Source organism: Ictidomys tridecemlineatus, chromosome 4, assembly GCF_052094955.1.
Source record: "Ictidomys tridecemlineatus isolate mIctTri1 chromosome 4, mIctTri1.hap1, whole genome shotgun sequence".
Taxonomy (NCBI): Eukaryota; Metazoa; Chordata; class Mammalia; order Rodentia; family Sciuridae; genus Ictidomys; species Ictidomys tridecemlineatus.
The window spans coordinates 148,611,840-148,636,635 of NC_135480.1; the positions used below are offsets into that span (position 1 = coordinate 148,611,840).

Sequence of the window (24,796 nt, forward strand, 5' to 3'; positions counted from 1 at the left end):
AATATCTCAAAAATTCTTGACAAGGGCCACAACCAAGTTACGATGGCACCTGGCAGTATGCCAAGAGGAGTGGTTTGTGAAGTAATGCCAGCAAGCCATTAAGATGATGAAGATTCCTTAATGACTGACTGCTATGTCAAGATGATGTCAATTAAGTCAAGCTGTGTGTAATTAGTTGGGTATATGTACCTCTACAGTCTGGCAGAGATTCGGCTCCTGCTACCCTGGGTGCCCACTACTTTGAGTTCTAAGTTCCTTCTGAGTTCACTGGCAATAAAGTAGTTCCTGTTTCAACCTTCAAGTTGCTTGTCACCTCTCAGTTATTTTGCCTAGCTGAACTTGGGCAGCCTAGCTGGACTACAGCATATGATGGCCCATACGGGGAATGCCTAAGGGTAAGTGATAAGGTAAACTGCTGGCCCCTGAGGGCAGTGTGAGAGGATGGGTAACCATTTAAAGATTCTTCTTTCATTTTGTTTTGCTTTTGTTTTAAGTTGCCTGTCCCTGGAGATAGGTGGGGTGGAAGAAAAACCGCTCACATCTGAGGAAAAACTATTTGTGTCTGAGAAACAGATAGGGAGAAAGGACAGATGGACATTTCAAGAGGATAAAAAGGTTGATATAATGAATTTTTGTTCCATTTTTACTTCGTTTTGTCTCGGTTTTGTTTTGCATTATCTTAGTGAGGGGTATCTTCGTCACAGAAATATGGAATTAAAAATTAAGAACCAAACTGAAAGGGCATTAAGTAAAGTGCTAGAGGAAGGAGGCATCTCAGTAAAATCAAGAACAGTTAGGACATATGTTAAGACGATACAAAGGTGTAGCCCATGGTTCATTAAAGAGGGATTGTTAAATATATCACAATGGAACCGTCATGGTGAAGATTTTAAAAAGATACCAAAGGAAAGCCCAGGAACTCTGCCAGTTGGCACATTACCACTATGGACGTTGGTACAATCCTGTTTGCTTAATCTAGGAGAAGACATCTTAGTTAGTCAGACAAGGGAAAAAAGTTTAGAGGAAGAAGGACTATCAGGGGAGAAATTGCAATGGGAGGTTGCTACTAACCCCTTTCTATCACCAGAGGGCGTAAGTATTCAACCAACAGCTCCACCTATGTATACGGAGACAACATGCTCAGTGGCCCTCAACCCCCATAGTTGATAGATGGGATCCTGAAACAGGACCTCGAAGATTAGCATGCTCTGTATTTGAGAATGAGGGAGGGCAACGAATTCACCACGCTTTGGATTTCAAAACTGTGAAACAGTTAAAAGAGGCTGTATCAACCTATGGCCCTCAAGCCCCTTTCACTGTAAGTATGGTTGAATCCATTGCAAGTTTAAACTCGACACCAGCAGATTGGGCTAGTATGTGCAGAGCTGTGCTAAATGGAGGACAATTTTTGCTATGGAAGGTTGCCAATCAAGAATTTTGTATGGAAACAGTTAGGCGAAATGCAGCAGCTCGTTATCCTCAGAGAAATATAGAGATGTTGCTAGGAGAGGGACCTTATGACAGTCAGCAACAACAAATTCAATATGATCCTGCCATTTATTCACAAATCACTTCAGCTGCGGTTAGGGCATGAAAAACTTTACAAGGGCATGGAGATTTGCAAGTTCAATTATCTAAAGTAATACAAAGAACTAATGAACCTTATGCGGAATTTGTAGATAGGCTTATACAAACAGCTACCAGAGTTTTTGGAGATGCAAAACAAGCAATGCCATTAATTAAACAGCTAGCCTATGAACAAGCCAATAGATGGTGTAGGGAGGCCATTAGACCACGGAGAAATACAGAATTAAACACATATATTAAACTATGTAGAGACATTAATGAACAGGGGCAAGTCTTGGCAGCTGCAGTACAACAGGCATTAGGAGCCAGGCCAAGAACATGCTACAATTGTGGACAAACAGAACATTTTGGAAGGAGTTGCCTCATAGGAGGAGGGTTTAAAAAAACAGGTATCAAAGGGGTGGAATACCAGGTATTTGCCCACGATGCCATAAAGGGAGACATTGGGCTAATGAATGCCATTCTCAAACCACTGTACAGGGTACTCCATTATCAAAAAATGGACAAGGACCAGGTATTTACCCACAATATCATGGAGGAAAAAATTGGACTCCATTGCCAAAAAATGGACGGGGGGGCCCAATGCTCCGGGGCCCACGACCACAAGTATATGGGGCATTGGAGGAACCCAGCAACACCATCAGGGTAGTGCCCAGGACACATTATTCATTAGATCCCTCATTAGACAAACCAGAGGGTTGGACATCTGCGACTCTGCCAGAGAAGTACTAACTCCAGAGATGGGAGTTCAAATCATTCCCACAGGAGTAAAAGGACCTCTTCCCCAAGGAACAGTAGGCTTGTTGTTAGGGCACAGTTCTTCTACTTATGATAAGTCCCAGGGTAATTGATCCCAATTTTGAAGGGGAAATAAAAATTATAGCCAGTTCTCCAAGGGGTATATCAGTAATTTCACCAGGAGACAGAATCACAGGATCGCACAATTATTAATAATACCCAGCCTACATGATAAATTTTTCAGTCATACTATAGAAAGAGGTTCCGGGGGATTAGGCTCCACAGGTGTAGATTGGGCTATGCTTTCTTTGAATTTGGATTCTTGCCCTATGTTGAGGCTAAATATACAAGGGCATGAATTTAATGGGCTACTGGATACAGGTGCAGACCTTAGCATCATCTCTTGTCAAGAATGGTCAAAATATTGGCCATTACAACAAGCCACTCAAACGCTTTGAGGCTTAGAAGTGGTGACTAATCCCCATAGAAGTGCAATAGTATTAGATTGGAAGAATCCTGAAGGATGTGAAGGAACTATACAGTCATATGTATTGGATCATCTTCCTATAAATTTATGGGGACAAGATGTTCTAGATCAATTAGGTAACATTAACAAATAACATCAATTCAAATGCACCTACTATTATGGCTAGACAAGGTTATAGGAAATTAAAAGGATTAGGAGAACAAGGACGAGGTATAGTGGCACCAATACAAATAGATCAAAAAACAGATAGACATGGATTGGGTTTTCAGGAGGGGTCAGTGAGACAATAAAAATTACTTGGAAATCAGAAAGGCCAGTATGGATTCCTCAGTGGCCCCTGACTAAAGAAAAGATACAAGGGCCCATGACTTGGTCAAACAACAATTAGAGGAGGGACATATACAACCTTCTGTATCTCCCCATAATACTCCTATTTTTGTCATCAAAAAGAAATCTTCTAAATGGAGATTATTGCAAGATTTAAGAGCTTTTAATAAATAGATGGTTATCATGGGACCTGCTCAATTGGGGATTCCTCAATTTTCTGATTTGCCAAAAACCTGGTATGTTTTAGTTATAGATATTAAAGATTGTTTTTTTTCCATCCCAATTCATCCTGAGGATAGTCCACGTTTTGCATTTACTATCCCTGTGCTGAATCATGAAGGTCCTGATCAGAGATATAAATGAAAAGTACTCTCCCTCAAGGGATGGCTAACAGTTCAACTATGTGTCAAATTTATGTTAACAAAGCAATCCAGCCACTTAGAAATCAAAATCCTGAACTACAAATATTTCACTATATGGACAATGTATTATTAGCACACAAAGATAAAAACACATTGTTAGAATGTTATGCCACACTTACAAACTTATTTTAAAAATATAATCTAGAGATAGCAATAGATAAAGTACAATTGAATTTTCCAATTAATTATTTAGGAGTTCTATTATCCTTGACCATGGTCTGTCTACCAAAAATTCAAATACGAACAGATCAACTTAAAACACTTAAACGACTTTCAAAAGTTGTTAGGAGACATAAATTGAATAAGGCCTTATCTAGGCATACCAACAGGAGATATGGGACCTTTATTTGATATCTTAAAAGGTCCATCAGATCCAAATTCACACCGCATGTTAACACCTGAAGCAAGAAAGACATTAAAACTCATTGAAACATATATGGAAAATATGCATTTGAATAGAATTGATATGTTTGCCTTTATTATTTATTGTACTATCAACAAAAAACATTCCTACAGGAGTATTGTGGCAATAAGGTCCATTATTATGGATACTTTTATCTTATTCTCCTAACACTATTCTTACTAGGTATCCTGAGGCTGTAGGACAATTAATACTCAAAGGAATAAAAGCAGCAAAGGGAGTGTTTGGAATTTCTCCTAACAAAATTATCACTCCATATACTATGGATCAAATAAATGAGTTAGCTAATGAGTTAAATACTTGGGCAATAATTATGTGCAAATCTATTTGTTCATTTGATAATCACCTAACATCCAATCCTTTGTTGTCTTTTTGGTCTTCGTATCCTATAGTTTTTCCAAAAATGACAAGAAAAACACCTATCATGAATGCTCCAAATATATTTACTGATGGGTCAAATAATGGTATAGCAGCAATAATTACCCCTGATCAAGCTTTTATATTTGTAGTACCCAAACAATCAGCTCAAACGGTAGAGCTTAATGCAGTATTACAAGTTTTTTTGATGCTTAAAGATTCCGTATTTAATTTATTTTCTGACCGTTTGTATATAATTAAAGCTATAAATTCCCATGAAGATGCTGGTAGGATTTCCCCTTCCTCTACTGTTTTCTCTTTGTTTTCTGCTATACAAAGTTTAATCTGGGACAGAAAAGATCCATTTTTTATAGGACATATCAGGGCACATACAGGTTTGCCTGGAGCCCTTAGTTTGGGCAATGCTTTAGCAGATAAAACCACACATGACATACATATTTTTTCTACACTAGAAGAAGCTACAAATTTTCACAAATCCTTCCATGTTAATGCTAATATTTTACAAAAGTGTTTTAAAATAACTGAAGAACAAGCTAGACATATAATAAAACAATGTCAAAATTTTGTGACCTTTTTACCACAAGTTAATCTTGGAATCAATCCTAGAGGACTGATACCTAATCATATATGGCAAATGGACATCACACACTTGCCAGAATTTGGAAAATTAAAATATCTACATGTTACGGTTGATACTTCTTCTAGATATTTAATGGGCTCCCTTCATACCGGAGAAAAAACTAAAGATATTATATCTCATTGCTTACAAAATTTTGCCACTGTGAGCATTCCAAAACAGTTAAAATCAGATAATGGCCCTGACTATACTTCTACTTCTTTCAAGCAATTTTGCTCATCATTTGGTATTACTCACAAGAATCACGTATAATCCACAGGGACAAGGCATAGTTGAAAGAGCTCATCAAACTATTAAGATGTACTTATTAAAACAAAAAGAAGAAATTGGGAAGGGATATAAATCCCCCAAAGATAAACTTAACATAACCCTTTTTACGTTAAACTTTTTAAATTTGGATTCATCAGGACTTAGTGCTTTAGAAAGGCACATGTGTCCAAAAAATGTACATAAGCCAAAGGTACTTTGGAAGGATATTCTAACTGGACAATGGAAAGGTTCTGACCCAGTGATTGCCTGGAATTGGGAGTCTGTTTGTGTGTTTCCACAGGGAATAGAGCAGCCGATTTGGATTCCTGAGAGACTAACTAAAGCGACATCTACAGACCAAAAAGAAGATGATCCGGCTCAAAATCCATAACACCTGATATTCAGAACCCCAGTATAGCTATTCTTACATCTGCGATAATGGTTTGCATACACCTGGAGGCTAATGAGGACCATTAAGAATTATTTCAAATGTAAAAAACCTTGAGGCTTACTTGTGGGAATACCCTCAAACACATATGCAAGTTACAAAAAGAATTTTTCTATTTTATTTTTTGAGCTCATACAGACCTAAGTTAATGTTTTTCTGATCAGATTTATTTTTTTAATCAACTGTGCAGTTTTTAAACATTGCAATGGAGATTTCATCTGTGAAAAACTACAAGGCCATTACTGTTGTGATATGTGTGCACAATTGTATTATGTGTTGTATGTCTGTATGTGCGTATGTCCATATATTAGAAGCACTCATGAAAAAATGGATCCAAATATTTTTTTATTCATGTGACTTAAACAGTTTACTTTAAATTGGGTATTGTTTTTAAAAATGAACAAATAAGGAGCTTAACAGATCTGTTTATTTACTTTAACCTTTCCTTTTCATTATATTTGATAATTCTGTTCAGGGTAATGTAAATAATTTCCAGTATTACTGAAAAACCAAATGAGACTTCAGAATTACAGCTGCCATCATCACAACTGTTGCTCTTTCTGCTGTTGCTACTATAGCTTCTGCGATGGCTGTCACACAAACTGTACAAACTGTTGCATTAATATTTACTTCAAGAAGAAATAGACATATTAATGGATTCCTCTGCTTTAAGCTGCTTGTGGAACTTACCTGGACTATGTATCATTTATATGCATTATGAACTGATACAACAAATTGTAATTAGTACCAGGGTATCTTTGCTGATGGTGTCATCGGTGGTACAATTTTTCCAAAAGGAGCCGTCAATTGGCTTGGTATCGTGGCGTTTTGAATCCTTCCCCTTCTTCTTGTAGCAGGTTATCCACAAGTATGGCTAAATAATGCTGGGCTGGTAGTCAATGTAGTGGGTAAGATCCAATTGCAATGGTACCAACCTAAGAGAGGAGGCTGACACCTTGAGGTCAGCTCATCCAATGACGGGTAAGAACCATATGTAGTATTGGACAACCTAAGGCAGGCACAATCCCTAAGCCATATACTTGTTGTTTAAAAACAAAAAGGGGGAGATGATGAGGGCCCCAACCAAGTTAAGATGGCGCCTGGCAGTATGCCAAGAGGAGTGGTTTGTGAAGTAATGCCAGCAAGCCATTAAGATGATGAGGATTCCTTAATGACTGACAGCTGTGTCAATATGATGTCAATTAAGTTAAGCTGTGTGTAATTAGTTAGGTATATGTGCCTCTACAGTCCAGCAGAGAGGCGGCTCCTGCTACCCTGGGTGCCCGCTACTTTGAGTTCTAAGTTCCTTCTGAGTTCACTGGCAATAAAGTAGTTCCTGCTTCAACCTTCAAGTTACTTGTCACCTCTCAGTTATTTTGCCTAGCTGGACTTGGCAGCCTAGCCGGACTACAGCAAATTCTCCCACCAATTCCAAAAAGCTCAAAACCTTCTGAACCACATGGTCAGGTTAGTCACTGCAATGACCCCACTTCTCGATACCAATATCTGATTAGTCACTGTTTTGCCTGCTGTGCCTAAAAGATTTAACCAGGACAATTATAGAGTAGAAAACATTTATTTAAGGGCTCATGGTTTCAGAGGTCTCAGTCCATAGAAGACCAGCTCCTTTCCTCAGGGCTTGAAGTGACACAGTACATTATGGTGGGAGAGTGGCAGAGGGAAGCAGCTCACATCAGGAAGAAGAAAGAGACTCTACTCTTTAAATACAAATCTATACACCAAGACAATGTCCTAACTCCCACCTCCTCCAGCCACACCCTACCACTTCAGTTACCACTCAGTTAATCCCTATCAGGGGATTAATTCACTGGTTGGTTAAGACAACCCTATTATTTCTCCTCTTAAACTTCTTTCATTGTCTCATACATGAGATTCTAGAGGACAATTCACATACAAACCATAATACCTGGTGTTAGGAGGTGATCCAACTAAGCTTGGTACTCTATTAAAATATTCCCCAAAAGGCTAGTTCCATTCTGTATTTGCCTATGGATTAAGCACTGGGTGCTGCCAAACCCCAGTAGCTGACGGGCAATTTCTTCAAGCCTCAGTAAATATGTTGACATTTCTCCTGGGACACAACTCAAGGCTTCTTACTCTGTGTGGGTGAGAAATGACCGTATAGTCTAACCCAACCTTGAAGCCCAGTACACAACCCTGATCAACTACAGGGCTCAAAAATTGTCCAGTTAAGGAAGACAATTGCAACCCTACCTTATGAGAGATGACTACAAAGAACACTCAGCAATTCTGCTTGTCAGAGTCCTGTCAGTGACATCTCCAGACTGTAGAGTAGAGGGAGCATTACCATTTGACATATGAACACAGAAGGACACTCAGCCCAACTAGCGAAACTAACACAAGGTTTATCCTATGCAGCATCAATATCAGCTGATTCATCCAGAACATCAGGCCAGACTGAATAGTTAGTGTCTGTCACTCACAAAAAAAAATCTGCAAAGGCTAGGAGAGATGGCCATTGTCTCAGTGTAAAGGCACTAACAAAAAGATCATGAAAAATCAGGGACATATGGCATTACTAAGAAAAGTAATAAAGCTCCAACAATGGACCTGGAAGAGACAGAGATCTATAAATGATGGACAACAGATTCAGAATAATCCTTTGAGAGAAATTATTGGAAACCAAAGGAATATGGATATAAAGTTAAATGAAATTGGAGAACAATTCATGAACAAAATGAGAAGGTTGACAGAGAAAAGAGCAAACAATAAAAAAAGAAGTGTTGGTCACAAAAAAAAGTATTAATCAAACTAAAATTTCAATAGCTTCAACAGCAGGCTTGATTAAACAGAGGAAAAAAATCAGTGGGTTCATACTTTGGCCATTTGAAATTATCCTGTCAAAGAAACAAACACAAAAAAGAATGAAAAATAATGCAGAATGTCTGTAAGAATCATCAAGCACATGTAAGAACCTTTGCATAATGGGAATTTTAGAAGGATGGAGTAGGGAGAGTAACAACAATCATATTTAAGCAAATAATGGCTGAAAAAATTCCCAAATCTGGTGAAAGACAACATACAGTTGAATTTAGCTAAGAGATCGCTAATCAAATTTAGCCTGCAGAGGAGTTTGCCAAAGACTCCATAATCAAATTACCAACAATCAAAGAAAAGAAAGAATGCTGAACGCTCTCATAGAAAAGGAAAACATCACACTCAAGGCAACTCCATTATGGCATTCAGCAGATTTCTCAGCAGAAACCCTGCAAGTCAGGGGAGAAGAGGATGACATATTCAGTGTGCTAGTGGAAAAAGTAAATAAAAGATTCAAACCCAGACACCCAAGAGCTTTTTACTTGTCAAAACTGTTCTTTACAAATGAGAAATGCATAGACCAAAGATCTTGTGCATACTAGAAGAAAAAGTAGGCCCAAATTTCCACTGCATTGCCTGAGGAACTGACTACCTCAATAAGACTGTGGAAGCCAAGAATCAATAAATGGAATGGTGTCAAACTAAAAAGCTTCTAACAAAGGAAACAATCAACAACATGAACAGGGAGCCTACAGAATGGGAGAAAATCTTCATCACCTTCACCTCAGAACATTATAACCAGGATATGCAAAAAACTCAAAAAATTTAACACCAATAAAGAAAGAACCCAAACTATAAGTGAGCAAAGGAACTGAACACACTTCACAGGAGAAGAAATACAATTGATCAACAAATAAATGAAAGACATGTTCAACATCTCTAGTGATTTGAGAAATGAAAATTAAAACTACACTGAGATTCCATCTCACTCCAGACAGAATGGCTATTATCAAGAATGCAAGTAGCAATAAGGATGAGGGAAAAAGGTTCACTCATACATTTCTTGTGGAACTGCAAATTTGTGTAACCACTCTGGAAAACAGTATGGCAATTCCTCAGAAGACTTAGAATGGTACCATCTTTTGACCCAGTTATCCCACTCCTCAGTTCATACCCAAAGGATTTTAAATCACCATACTACAGTGATGCAGACACATCAATGTTTACAGCAGCTCAATTCACAATAGCTAAACTGTGAAACCAAACTTGGTGCCCTTCAACAGATGAATGGCTAAAGAAAATGTGGTATATATAAATGTAAAAAAAAAATTCAAGAAGGAGTCAAAGCATGTTCCCACAGAAAAATGCTAAATTACAGAACATAAAAGCAAGATGGGGAAAAAGGAAGTGAAGGACCTAAGAAATATTCAATAAATGAATTATATAATGACAGTATTATTTCCTCACCTACCAATAATGTAAATATGTTAAATTCTTCAAAGATTATAGAGTTTTACTTGAGCAAATTTAAAAATAAAGAGGATCCAACCATATGCTTTTTACACACAGTTTCAAATAAGTCTTAATTATAAGGTGACTTAAATCATAAAAAATAACTTTAAGTTCCAGTGGAATCTATGCACCAATACCAGTTGACATTTTGAGAAATATACAAATATGTGTGAATTAAACATCATTTTTCCAAATTATCAAAAAGTCACAGAGGATATTAAAATTTTAAAAATTAATAAAGAAAAGTGAAAACAGAAACATAATATGTAAAAATTTATGGAATGCAGCAAAAGTATTTCCAAGAATCTTTAATAGCAGCAATAAACACCTACATTATAAATGAAGGAATTTCTCAAATAAACAAGCTTACTTTATTTTTCAAGTAAATAGAAAGAAAACTAAGCTGAAAGTGAGCAGAAGATGGGAAAAAAATAAAGATTATAACTGCAGTAAATTAAATAGAGACTAGAAAAGTATAGAAAAATTCAACAAAAACAGGAATTGAGTTTTTAAAAAGATTAATAAAATTGACAAGGTGTTAGCCAAACTAATGGGTGAGAGAAAAAGAGTTAAGTAAATAAAAGCAGAAATAGACAAAGATATGTTACCACAAAATGTGACAGAGATACAAAAATTCTTAAGAGAGTGTGATGAAGAATTATGTATCAAGAGATTGAATAGTCTGTAAGAAATGGACAAATTCCTAGATATATACCGTCTACCAAGATTGAATTATAAGAAAATAGAAAATATGAAACACAATAGTGAGTAAGGAGTTTGAATCAATAATAAAATATCTCCTGTCAAAGAAAAGCCCAGAAGAGATGGCCTCAATGCTACTTGAAAAATCATTTAAAGAACTAATTCCAGTCATTCTCCAACTTACAAAGAAAAACAAAATGGAGAGAGTGCTTTCAATCTCTTTGGATGAGGCCAGGATTATTCCAATCCCAAAACCAGACAAGGACACTACAAGAAAAGAAAGTTGTGGATCAATATTCCTGGTGAACATACAGGCAAAAATCTTCAACAAAATATTAGCAATGGAAATTTAACAATCCTTAAATGAATTAATCATCATGATAAGTGGATTCTATCCCAGGGACACAAGGATGTTTGAATATACCTTCATAGTTAAGTATGATACACTGCACGAACAAAATAAGGGATAAAAATCATAAGATCATTCCAATACATGCAGGAAATCACTTAAGAGAACTCATCATGCTTTCAAGATACAAACTGTCATCTAATTAGGTATGGAGGTGCTGTGCCTCAATACAATGAAGGCTGCAGATAACAAACCCATAGCTGAAATTATTCTCAACGTCAAAAATATGAAAGCTTTTTCTGTAAGATCAGGAGCAAGATGGGGAGGTCCACTTCACCACTTCTATTCAACACAGTATTGGAAGTCTTTGCTAGAACACTTAAGAAAAAGAAAGAAAGAAAATCCACCCTAATAAAAATGAAAAGGCGAAATTGTTCCTATATGCAGATGACATGTTGTGTCAACTATAGAAAACCCTAAGAAATCCACCAAAGAACAAAAAGAACGGAAGGCAACTGGTTGAACTGTTCAACCAATGCAGTAAAGTTGGAGATTAGAAATATAAAATAAAAAAATCAGTAACATTTCTATATACTAATAATGAGCAATCTCAAAAGAAAATCTGAAAATAAATTTTTTAGTAGCAAGAAAAATGAAGTGCTTAGGTGTACATATAACTAAGAAGGAAATACCTGCTTAAACAAAACACTGATGAAATTGAAGAAAATGCAGATAAATGGAAAGACAAGCCATCTTCACAGATTGGAAGAATTAACATAGGACAAATGTCTCTTCTATGCAAATCAAAACTACACTGAGATTTATCTCACCCCAGTCAGAATGGGAGCCATCAAGAACACAAATGTTAGTAAATGCTGGAGAGTTTATGGAGAATAAGGGAAATATTTACACTGTTGGTGGGACTTTAAATTCATATATCCACTATGGAAATAGTACGGAGGTTTTTCAAAAGAGTAGGCCTGGAACCACCATATGACTCATCTGTACCCCTCCTCAGTATTTATTCTTAAGAACTAAAGGCACCATACTATATTGATACATGCATATTCATGTTCAAAGCAGCAAATCATAATAGGCAAACTATGAAAAAATCCTAGGTATTCATCAACAGAATTAATGGACAGAAAATGAGATCTGTAAACACAAATGAGTTTTCCTTTATTCAGCCATAAGGAAAGAGAGAAATTATATCATTTACAAGAAAATTGCTGGAACGTGAGAATATTATGTTAAGTGAAATAAGCCAAACTCACAAACAAGGGACATATGCTTTCTCTTATATGGGGAAACAAAAGAGTAAAAAGAAAATGAAAAGTCAGGTGGGCGAATCTCTTGAAAATTGAAGGAAATAAAAGGGATCAGAGGAGGCAAGAAGAAGGAAGAGGGGAAAGACTGGGAAATGATGTTGATCAAATTATATTGTTGTATCATTTTCATGTACAAGTATGTAACAAAGTATCCTTCCATTGTGTATAATTATAAGGTACCAATTATAAAATATAAAAATGAGAAATATAAAGCCTTTTATAAACACCACAAAAATGTGAAAAAATGGATCTACACATCTGAAAAATCTTGATTAAAATTTTAATAATATTTTTCAGAAAAAAAGTCATTGATTTTTAATTGAGCCACTGAAGACCCCAAATAGCCAAGACAATCCCTATCAAGAACAAATTTGTAGGCATAACAATTTATGACATCAAACCATATTACAAAGCAACTATAATCAATACACTACTGTACAGGCTGAAAACAGACACATTGGCTCCTGGAAGAGAATTGAAAGCCCAGACAGAATCATATTCATTTATGGTCAATTGATTTTCAACAAAGGTACTAGGAACACCAAATGGGAAGGGAACAGTCTCTTCAACAAATAGTGCTGGGGAAAGTGTCTGTCCACTGAGAAGGAATGAAAGTAGACCCTATTTCCTACCACATGCAGAAGCTAACTGAAAATGGATTGAAGAGCTTAGAATAAGAACTGAGGAAAAGTTCCACAAGAGGTTCAGTAACAATTCATTTCAATATGATCCTGAAACCTTAGGCAAGAAAAGAAAAATAGACAAATGAATGATATCAAACAAAACAGCTCTGCACAACAAAGGGAACTATTAGTGAGATGAAGAAGCAACTCACAGAATGGAAGAAGATATTTGCAGACCATCCATCCAATAAGGGGTCAACATCCAAAACACATAAGGAGTTTGAACAACTCCACAGCAAGAAAATAAACAACCTTGTTTTAAAATCATCATAGAATCTAAATAGACATTTCTCAAACAATGCTACATGGTCAACAGTCACAGAAAAAAAATGTTAGGCAAGCATCACTAGACAAAAGATAAATTAAAACCAGAATACCATGTCTTAGATCTTAGATTTGCTTTCATGAAAAAGACAAAAAAAAAAGTGTTGGAAAGGATGGGGAGAAAAGCAGTAATCCAAAGGATATCTGCACTTTTATGTTCATTGCAGCATTGTTCACAGGAGCCAAGATGTGGAAACAACCTATGTTTCCATCAATGGATGAAAAAAGAAAATGTGGCATATGTATACACAAGGGAATACTACTTAGCCTCACAAAAGAAGGATATCCTGTCATTTGCTACAAAAGGAATGATCCTGGAGGACACCGTATTAAGTGAAATAAAGTGGGCCCTGAAAGACAAATTCCATACAATCTCACTATACATAGCATCCAAATGAGTCGAGGTCCTAGAAGTACAGAGAAAAATGATAGGTACCAAGGTTAGGAGAGGGACTTGAGAATAAAAATAATGGGGAGTTGTTGATCAGAGCATAAAATATCTGATAGGAGAAAAAACGTTTTGAGAACAGATCCACAGTAGGTTGACCAGAGTCAATAATGATAATAATGTTTGGGGTATTTTCAAAATAATTAAGAGTCAACTTCAAGTGCTTCACTGCAAAAAAAGGACAGGTAATCAAGATGATGGGCACAAGAATTAATTTGTTTTAGGAATTCTATATTTTGTGTGTGTGTGTGTGTGTGTGTGTGTATTTATATATACATATCAAAACCTCTCCTTGTACCCCCTAAATGTCTACAATTGTGCTCTGTTAATTAAAAATAAAGAAGAAGAAAGTATAATGAGATAGAATTACACATTTATTAGGATATCTATCATTTCCAAAGGGAAAAAGCTAATGTTGTCAAGAATATGGAGAAACTGAAAGCTTTGTTCATTCCTGGTGGGAATGTAAGATTCCTCAACAACTTGAGAATGTAAGAACTATGGCCACGTGATATAGTTATTCTACTTCAAAATCCTCATCCAAATGAATTGCAGGCAGGGAACTAAAACTCCATACAGTCCAACAAAAAGAGTGAAGCTAGCATAAACTAGTAATAAAAATCCATCAATGTTAGTTCATAAGTTGGTGCAAATGTACCACACTAATGCAAGAGTTCAATAACAGAAAAAACTGTTGGTTTTGGTGAGCTCAGGGTGAATTGTGGAATCTCGATTTTCACTATATTTTTCTATGAACTAGAATGTAATAATTTCTGATTAATTAATCATTTAAACATAAAAATCAATGTTTTCCACAAAAATAAAACAAGGCACTTTGTAAAGGGGAAATAAATTTGTTCCTGCTTATAGTTGGTTAGTGCATATGCTGTGATTCCTACCCATGTCTACTGGATTCCAAAATCCCCCTCCCTGCTGAGTATCACTTGGTCCATTACCACTTGAGTTAATTTACTGACAAAGATAAATAATTGAACATCATTGTCTTTCAATGAAGTGTTATTAGTTCTAGAACAGAGAACATGTGTAACCTATAGGTTAACTCCCAGTCTGCTTTCCTAGAACCTTCTCCCTTGTCTTCAGCTCTTGAGCTCACAAGCATTGAATATAATTTCTCGGTATCTCTTGCAGGCATCCCTGTCCATGTGACACAGTTCTGGCTAATACAATATTAACACAACTTCAGAGTCTTTTTATTTCCTTCTGAACCATTACTAAGCATTCCTATTTCCCCTCCTTACCTGCCTGAAACAGACACTGAGAAAGGGAGATGAAACAGCTATCTTGGCACCAAAGGTGTAGAGTATCAGGAAAGAGCCTTATATGTTAAGCATGGCTGACTTGTAAGCATGGATCTTCCTGCATCATTCAGAGGCTAACCAGTGTTGGATGCTTATTCCATAGGCATTGTTTAAACCACTGCTCTAGTGTGTTCTGTAATTCACTGAGAATACCATTCAAACTGATACATGTACAAGAACAGTAATTTTTATATAAGAATTGCATTGAGCAAATGTGATCAGTTTCTCGTGGTGTTTAGGTAGACTTTAGTAGCATAAGCACTGGATGTACTAAAGATACTAGCTGGTTGAGTATTGGTAGTAGATAGTTAACCACAGATTGTCTTTTGCTGCTATACAAGGAGTTGATGGGTAAAAACTCTCCATCTCACTGCAGCCTCCCCCAGCTTTTGACTCTCACCCTATTGCCATGGTCACATATTAGTTACCATTTGTCATCTTACTTTAACCTTTGTTATTCAAGCAATGGAAAATATTTTATACATAAGAGCCTAATCAAAGTGGGACAGAAAAGACAGACTGAAGGCACCACATTGAAAGAAAATTGGCATTGTCATCAGAACCAGTAAATACACACTGTTCCAGAAACCCTGCCTCCATGGATTGTGTGGAGGTCCAGATGGAGGACATGGATCAGGGCAGTAGTGAATAGCAGACTCTGCATCTGGGTGGGAGCCCTTTGTGCTCTGTGGTCTGTAAGATTCCTGGCATTAACCTCATTGAAAGCTCCATTTTAGACTGTAATCTTCCTGACTTCATCCAAAGTGGTTCGTGGCCTCCAAGGTTTTTAGACATTTATGCAGCTATGCAAAGTGGCTTTGTGAGGATTTAATCAATTCTAGAGGTTTCATTGTCATTAGTTATGTATGGAATTCACAATGCAAATTTCTGTCTTAATCCATTTAAATTCTGGTTCCAGACATTTGATGTAATATATTATCTTCCCATTTAAATGCTGGCTAGCATGTATGTATAGGTAATTTGAAGGAACTGGCAAAAAACGAAGATTTCAGCTATGTCATTTGCTTTTCTAACAAGTTTTCATATTACTCTACAATTGTTTTGGTTAAAAGAATGGTTTGTAAGTAATAAAACATTAAACATAAACTGTCTTTCCTTACTGAGTTAGTTCTGTAATATATATGATACTGAGTTGCTTATTCTCTTCTATATATGTCTATCCATTTATCTCCTTTAAAAATTATTTTTGTCTCTCAAAACCTACACCTGAGAATTTAACCTTAGTTTATATGTCCTTAATTAAATAAAGGTGAGAGTTCAATCTAACTGCTTCTAATGAATTATTCAATAAGACATTAAAATATTTCAAAATTAAAAGAGTCAAATCTTTGTGGTTTTAGGCATATCTAATCTAAGAATTAATGTCAATAAAAGCATTTGATCCATTTTATGTAACTCCTGTTAGGCATTGCATTAAAATGAGTTATGTGTGGGTAAAGTGACAAAGATTGAAAAAAATTCAACTAATGGCACTTTAAAAAGCAGTAATGTAATCAGATTGTGGGAAAAAAAAAAGACAAAAAGACTTTCAGCACAAGAAGTTTTATTCATAGAAACTACAATAACAGAAAGAACATTTCCTTTCACATCAAATGAAAAAATCAAATAATAGTCATTTCTCATATTCTAATAATCATGCAGCCAGAAAGAGATATCAGTAAAAATTTCATCAAGAATACATGTGAGCATCAGGTCAGATGTGCACAATTAGCTTCATCTTAGCAAAATTTAAGCATAAATCTTCTGGAACATTTACGTTGGCAACATTTCTCAGTCAGTGAATTTTCATTGATCTGTCGCTTTTTTCGGGAATGAGTATTCAAGCTTAAGTTTTCCAATTTTGAAAGGCTATTTTCTGCTTCCCCTTGTCTATTGTGAATAATATCCTTCAACTCTTCAGGACTAGGCTTTGAATCCTCTATTGCAGGTTCTTGTCCTTGTAGCTCTAGTGACAATGGCAGCCTCTCAGATGCTGTTGCCCTCAGCAGCTGGGGCAAATTAGGACTGATTCCCAACATCATATTCAAGGCATCTTTATCTTCATTGAGAGAGGATGGCATGATATCTATTAAGTTTAAAAAAAATAAGTGGGAAGGGAGAGAAAATATTGATGTCAAGAATCATCAGGAAAACTGTAAATGTAAGAAGAGACAAAAACAAAGGCATTTCCTCAATATACTTGAACAGTGAACAAGAAGCAACAAGTATCCTGCTATCTAAGCAACTCGGTTTCCTTATATTTGAGTAGCTTAAAGTACTATAATCTTGTCAAAGTTCTGCTTTGCTCCACTTGGTCCTCTGTCACCTCTTTCCTCGTCATCCCCTCTTTGCTTTTATCATGATACTTTTCACCCTTTGACATTCATCTCTCATCTTTCTGATGTCATGCTGTTCATTGAACCACTAATTTAAACAAAAGAGGATTTTTTTTTTCCCTTTGGTACCAGGGATTGCATCCAGAGGCACTTAACCACTAAACCACATCCCAACATCATATTGAAGGCACCTGCAGCTCACTGCAGCCTCCACCAGCTTTTTACTCTCACCCCATTGCCATGGTCACATATTAGTTTCTATGTGTCATCTTAATTTAACCTTTGCTGTTCAAGCAGTGGAAAATATATTTTATACATAAGAGCCTAATCAAAGTAGGAGAGAAAAGATGGATTGGAGGTACCACATTGAAAGAAAAATTGAGGCAGAGTCTCATTAAATTGCTTAGGGCCTTGCTATGATACTCAGGCTAGCTTTGAACTGGTGATCCTCCTGCCTCTGCCTCCCTAGCTGCTGGGAGTACAACTGTGTGCCACTGCTTCATGCTGGATTTTGATTTTTTTATCATAGTAATTTTTCCATTACTAAAAAATTTCGACTTATGATAGTAACCTTTAAAGAGGAACATAATAATCTTAACCTATCCAATCTCATGGTGGCAAGCTACTGCTTCAGAATAAAGTTTAAAATGAGGAATTTCCAAGAGCTCTGATATAATTAGCTGAGGATATGACTCTCACAAATCTCTTTAGCAATCACTTTTCCCCAGACTATTTACTCCAAGTCAATAGACTTTGATATTGAAAAGAGAAACAGGTTAAAAGAACACAAACAAAAAGCAAATACAAAGCAATCTCATCTTCCCTAGTTTGAATTAGTAAATTCCAAGATTCTGTGGTATTCTTTATAACTATTATACAAGAATTATGAAATGAATGGCATTATATCAATCTCTGACAATGTAGAAAATAACTTTAAATCATACTTTAAATCCCATAAAGAAAACTAAATGTGCAGGACTTTGGACTGCAGGCCCTGAGTAGCTCATGCTCTGCGGCACATTGGAACTGCGCTGTGACTGCCAGAGACTGCCCAGAGGATCGCTTGCAGCCACCACTGCTGCTTACGGAACAGGAAGATGTGGGACACATGGATTTGGAATTCATGTGAAAAACCGCTTTGGGGGTGTGAATGTGATTCCTGATGAAACTGTATTGGAATAATTTTCATAGTGTGTGTGTGTGTGTGTGTGTGTGTGTGTGTGTTTTCTTTTTAAATTTTGCATTTGACTTAAAGTGCCATAAGTAAATTTGTATATTGTAGGGTGGACCTAGCCATCTCCTTAATTTGGGTACTGTTGGATACATTCTTGCTGCTTTACTTCAGTGAATGCAACAAATGTGATGAGAAAAAGGAGAGAGGACTTCCTGCTAGGAATGTTCTACAGCCAGCATAAAAAGCTCATGAAGGTCCTGGAGAAATGGGGAAACCAGTTGTCATTCCTAAAGAGGATCAAGAAAAGATGAAAGAGATGTTTAAAATCAATCAGTTCAGTTTAATGGCAAGTGAGATGATTGCACTCAACAGATCTTTCCCAGATGTTAGGTTAGAAGGGTGTAAAACAAAGGTGTATCCAGATAATCTTCCTACACAAGTGTGGTGATTGTTTTCCATAATGAGGCTTGGAGCACACTTCTGTGAACTGTCCATAGTGTCCTTAATCGCTCACCAAGCACATGATAGAAGATACTGTTCTAGTAAATGATACCAATGAAAGAGACTTTTTGAAAAGACCTCTAGAGAATTATGTGAAGAAACTAAAAGTGCGGGCTGGGGATTTAGCTAGTTGGTAGAGGGCTTGCCTCATATGCACAAGGCCCTGGTTCAGTCCGTAGCACCACAAAAAATACAAAATACATAAATAAAAGTGCCAGATCATGTAATTTGAATGGAACAGCACTCTGGATTGATCAGAGCTAGATTGAAAGGAGCTACAGTGTCCAAAGGCCAGATAATCACCTTCTTAGATGTTCATCACAGTTAGGTGGTTGGAGCCTCTCTTAGCAAGGATCAAACATGACAGGAGAACAGTGATATGTCCTATAATTGACGTGATCACTGATGATACTTTTGAATACATGGCAAGCTCTGATATGACCTATGGTGGATTCAACTGGAAGCTCAATTTTTGCTGGTATCCTGTTTCCCAGAGAGAAATGGACAGAAGGAAAGATGATTAGACTCTTCCTGGCAGATCACCTACAATGGCAGGAGGCCTTTTTCCAATTGACAGAGATTACTGTCAGGAAATTGGAACATATGATGCTAGAATGCATATTTGGAGAGGAGGAAAAACTAGAAATTTCCTTTAAGATTTGGCAATGTGGAGGAATTTTGGAAATTGTCACTTGCTCACATGTTGAACATGTGTTTTGGAAAGCTACCCGACCCATACACATTTCCAGGAGGCACAGGGCAAATCATCAATAAAAATACCAAACAACTTGCAGAAGTATGGATGGATGAACTCAAGAATCTTTTCTATCTAATTTCTCCAGGTGTGACAAAGGTAGATTATGGGGATATATCTTCAAGACTTGGTCTAAGACACAAACTACAGTACAAACCTTCTTCTTGGTATGTAGAGAATATTTACCCTGATTCTCAGATTCCACATAACTATTTTTCATTGGGAGAGATATGAAATGTGGAAACAAATCAGTGTTTAGATAACATGGCTAGAAAAGAAAATGAAAAAGTTGGAATTTTTAATTTTCATGGTATGAGAGGCAATCAGGTTTTATCTTATACTGCCAATAAAGAAATTAGAACAGATGACTTTTGCTTGGATGTTTCCAAACTTAATGGCCCAGTTACCATGCTCAAATGCCACCACCTAAAAAGCAACCAGCTCCAGGAATATGATCCAGTGAAATTAACCCTGCGGCATGTGAATAGTAATCTGTGCCTGGATAAAGCAACAGAAGAGGACAGCCAGGTGCTCAGCATTAGACTCCAATGGAAGCTGGTCCCAGCAGTGCCTTCTTCAAAATGTCACCCTTCCCGAAATATTCTGAGACCAAATTTTTTAGAAAACAAAAAAATAAGGATTGAATGGACTACCTCAGCATGCGTTTCTGCCACATTCTTAAGTAGCAAAAAAGAAAAAGTGTTTTCCTTCTCTACAGGATGTAAGGTTTATCAGCCATTAAAACTCAGACTCCTCTAGCTTTTCACTTCCTGTCCAAGGACGTGAAACTGCATAGTAGTGAGACTCGCACACTGATGTTTACAAGATTGAAACAGTCTCTCATCAAGAATCATGGAAAAGAATATTCAGACAACGAAATAGTCAACACAATGTGCTTTCTAGAGATCTGCATCTTTTATGGTTTGCTTGCACATCAGTAATTTCTGCTGGGTACTGTCAATGAAGAGATTATCAAGATTTTTTTTTCCTGATTAGAACTGGTAGCCAGTATATTAATTATTGACATAAAAGCAAATTTAAAAGAACTAGAACCAGATTCAGAATCATTAAAACAACATTGAAAAAATTATATTAAACAGGGTTTAAAGAAAATTAAAACAGAACTATGAAAAGTACAGTTTGGGGCTGGGGATATAGCTCAGTGTGTAGAGTGCTTGCCTAGCATGCACAAGGCCCTCAGTTCAATATCCAACACCGAGAGAGAGAGAGAGAGAGAGAGAGAGAGAGAGAGAGAGAGAGAGAGAAAGAATACAATTTGTTACAGTATGATATCTAATTTCTATATAGATTGAATACCTCAGGAAAATAATACCTCAGAGAAAAATAACTGATTCCAATGACATACATTTTGTTTTCATCTGTGATAGTCATGGATGCTTTTATTTTCCTTGGAGTGCTGAAAACAAGCTGGGAGAAAAAGCTCTTTGAACATAGTTTTTTAATTTCTTTTTATAATATTTTTGTTTGATTTGTGGGCTGTTGAAATTGTGATTTTTAATTGCCTTCTAAAAAATGGAGATTTGACATGATTCCTGGTCTCACCTGAACAAATTAGACATCTCAGTTGTTCTTGGGCCAACAGGCTGACAATCCTAGTCTTCTGTCTCTCCCCCCTGTTCTCTCTCATATTCTCTAGCGCTCTCTCTCTCTCTCTCTCTCTCTCTCTCTCTCTCTCTCTCTCTCTCTCTCTCTCTCTCTCTCTCTCTCTCTTCACTCCATACTCAGATGTGCTTCATTGTCAAGTGCATACTTAGATTAGATTATTGAATTGTAATGTTGATCTGCTGTTGTTTTTAAATACAATTTGACTGAAAATGTTCAATTGGCAGTTTTTAATAAGTTAGCCAAAGAAGTGAAGTTCTTGTCCTGCATTCTTTCTTAAGTTCCATTTATGTTAAATTGGTTTTTTTCTCTGATTTTTAATACCAACAAATCACCTATTAATTAAAAGTTACATTTTTAATTTCCTAGAAAGAAAATCCCATTGCAACATTGTTTCTGATATATATTTTTTCCTTCCTGTTTTGAAGATTATATTTAATGGCATTCTTTTCTTTAATTTTCAAAGACTCACTGCAGGTAGTGCTATTTCTAGTGCATAAGAATGTTTCTGAAAGTCACATCACTAATGATACTTGCCAAACTGAGCGTCCATGAAGTTTCTTATATCCTATTCAAGTTCATCAACCTCAAGCACTGTAGATGTTTTAGGGTGAGGCTATGATACAGAATGCATAAATTGTCCCCAGGAAATATGAAATGATGCAGGTGCTGGATGGAACTTTTTTTTATTCCATGAGCTGTGTAATTCTATCTTCAGTAGGCCTACTGCTTAAAAAAATCAAATGTCTAATCAATAAATCATTTTCATGCTCAAAAAAGAAAGAAAAGTAGATGTATTTATTTTGCACATTGATTCTGCATGAGGAGCACTTATGTATACCATATGCAAATGGTATCACAAATCTACTTGTGGTTTGTGATAAGTTACACACACCATATAAAATGTAAAACACTTAATTGTTGGTAATTGAGCGTGCTTTCTCTGGATTTAATAGAACCCTCTATGGGTTTTCACTGCTTCTTTAACTTGGCTTCCATTTAATCTTCCTAAATGCTTTAGAAATAATAAACATATTTTTTAAAAACCAATCCATATTTGAACTGCTCCTAGTTCTGAGATCTTGCTTTTAAAAAAAAATGTATTCGTTGCAATTTCTAAAACTAGAAAGCAACAATAAAATCTTCAGCTTTCCTGGTCTAAGAAGCAAGCTTCCCATTTCCCTGGTGTCCTTCATGTTTTTTCTGTACTCATCGAGTCATTTTTGTTTCTCTTCCACCACCTCTGTCACACTTGAACTACGAGACCCAATTCAAAAGGTGGGGAGGCCACAGGGTATATTCAAAGGGAGTGGAGGTAATCTTCGTGGCATAGGCCACTGCCAGTTTTTGACAAGGAAGATAGTCACTAATTCTAAGACACGTTCTGTCTCACTTTTCAGGACCCCAGCAGAGGTCTCACCATGCTGCAATGTATCCTTTGGTACAGAAACTAGAAGATAACCAGCTCACCAGCTCACTTTTAGCCCCCTTTCCTTTGAATAGGAGATGCTTCACCTAGGAGCTAGGTTACCATCATGCCTGCCATCTGACCTACTCAGCTTTTCCTCTGGGGTCCAGGACTGTACCTATCTCCTACAGGAAATTGTGCAGCATCACCTCTTCTGTGGCTTTCCCCATGTCCCCACAGTGTTGACATGGTACCAGGTGAAAAGAATACTAAGTATCTCTTAGATGAGGCTTTTTGCTATTCTTGAATTTCTCCTCCCTCTGGCAAGATTCCCTTCGAGGTTCTTTCAATAAAAGCAAGTTACAAAGGAAAGGTTCAAGCTGGGCAACAAACACCACTAGCAGGATGACATCTCAGACTTCCTGAGTATCCTTTGGATAGGTTGGCAGGCCCATAGCAACCAATAGGAAGTGATGGATCACTGGTGGCGGATGGGGGAAGCCTAGGCAGACCAAAGCTCTCACCTGCAGATCTCTGATGGGGATATCTCACTGGCCTGTTCCAGGTCGCATGGCCACAAACGTTGATGACTTCTCGGACTAATTGGCGACCACACATCTGAACAACCTCTTCCCACCATCCTGGTTGGGGTGCTGTGGAAACTTGGCTCAGCAGCAGCCAGATTCCTAGGAGGTGGATCAAGAACAGGTGAGACATCTGGGCCTTTTTTCTTCGCACTGGTAGCCTTTCTCTAGAGAATGCAGCAGATCTCACCCACAGATCTGAGCCTGTGAGGCTTCCCTGGCTTCAGCCTGCTTTTCCTACCTGGCTCAACCAGGCTTTTATATTCTCTGGGCTCTTGCTCAGCTCTTGAGCCAATGGTCCCAGCTCCACCCTTTCCCCACCCACCTCCATGGAATTTACTCAGCTCTTGTTCACCCTCCCCATCTTTCCTCCATTACCCCATCCTTTTGCCCTGGGCCTTTTTACATTGAACTTTTCTTCTCTTTTCTTACCTTCAAACCATTTGGTGTACTAAAGTCATTCTCCATTTGCAGCCTTTCCTTTATAGAGAGCAAGAAATGACTGTTACATTGAATTCCATCACCAAAAATAAAGTAGTATCTTCTTAGAGCCCAAAGTTTTCCAGCAAGCATATTTGCCACACTATCTTCTAGCCTAAACAAGATAAGTTAGATAAAATAGTATAGAGTCTGGTATATCAACCCATAAAAGATATGATGCATTAATGGATAAATTGTTGACAGGAGAAAAAAAACTGGATCTTACTGTGAATCCTAGTTAAAACACACACACAATAGGTTTGTACAGTCAAGTCTTAATTTTATAACAGACATTCTTCATGGTACTTGCCTTCTCCTCTGGGAGACATCTTGATTGTAAACAATATTGTAATGTGAATATTGTAATGTGAGATTATATTCTGTATTTTTACAGATTGGAGAAGAGAGAGAAAGAGGTGGGAGGTGGGGGTGGAGAATGAACAAACAAAAAAGAAATGAAGAAGAAATGAATCCCACAATCTAAAAAAAATATTTTGGTAACATGTTTTAACACACACACAAAAAAAATGTGCTTTTTTCTTACTGTAATCTATATTTGCTGCATTTGGTAAGAGTTGACTTTTTAGAACTTTATTTTAACTTTAAAAATATTCAACAGAGTTTCTGGTCATATGCTCATTAAACAACTCTGATAGATGTCCAGGGAACTTTTATGTGCAAATAGGTTTGTTTGTTTTTTCCAACAATTCATATGCTTGCATGCATAACCTACTCAGCTGTATTAGCTCAGTTACAATTTCAACAGGGCCCAATTAGC

General features: G+C 36.9%; 1 protein-coding gene and 1 pseudogene across 2 annotated transcripts; one reads left to right on the plus strand and one right to left on the minus strand.

Annotated features, from left to right (window-relative positions):
- Positions 1-16,897: 16,897 nt before the first annotated feature.
- LOC144376888 (prorelaxin H2-like) lies at positions 16,898-24,139 on the minus strand. 2 transcript variants are annotated; one of them, XM_078045144.1, is made up of 3 exons: positions 23,971-24,139; positions 23,479-23,640; positions 16,898-17,244 (listed from the first exon to the last, which is right to left on the minus strand). In XM_078045144.1, exons 2-3 carry the CDS (start codon positions 23,570-23,572, stop codon positions 16,898-16,900), a joined length of 441 nt encoding a protein of 146 aa, XP_077901270.1. In that variant the 5' UTR covers positions 23,573-23,640; positions 23,971-24,139. The 2 variants fall into 2 exon arrangements, with proteins under 2 accessions (XP_077901270.1, XP_077901269.1); XM_078045143.1 differs by lacking the exon at positions 23,971-24,139 and having other exon boundaries at positions 23,479-23,671.
- Positions 18,840-20,530, plus strand: LOC110598421 (polypeptide N-acetylgalactosaminyltransferase 1-like; annotated as a pseudogene).
- Positions 24,140-24,796: the final 657 nt, after the last annotated feature.

What these genes read in the sequence shown, in the direction of transcription:
- LOC144376888 (XM_078045143.1), bottom strand. Translation starts at nt 23,671, where the DNA reads ATGTCTCACCTGTTCTTGATCCACCTCCTAGGAATCTGGCTGCTGCTG. An exon ending in TCCCCATCAGAGATCTGCAG is followed by an intron (nt 17,245 to 23,478) that starts GTGAGAGCTTTG and finishes TAAACTTAATAG; the next exon opens with ATATCATGCCATCCTCTCTC.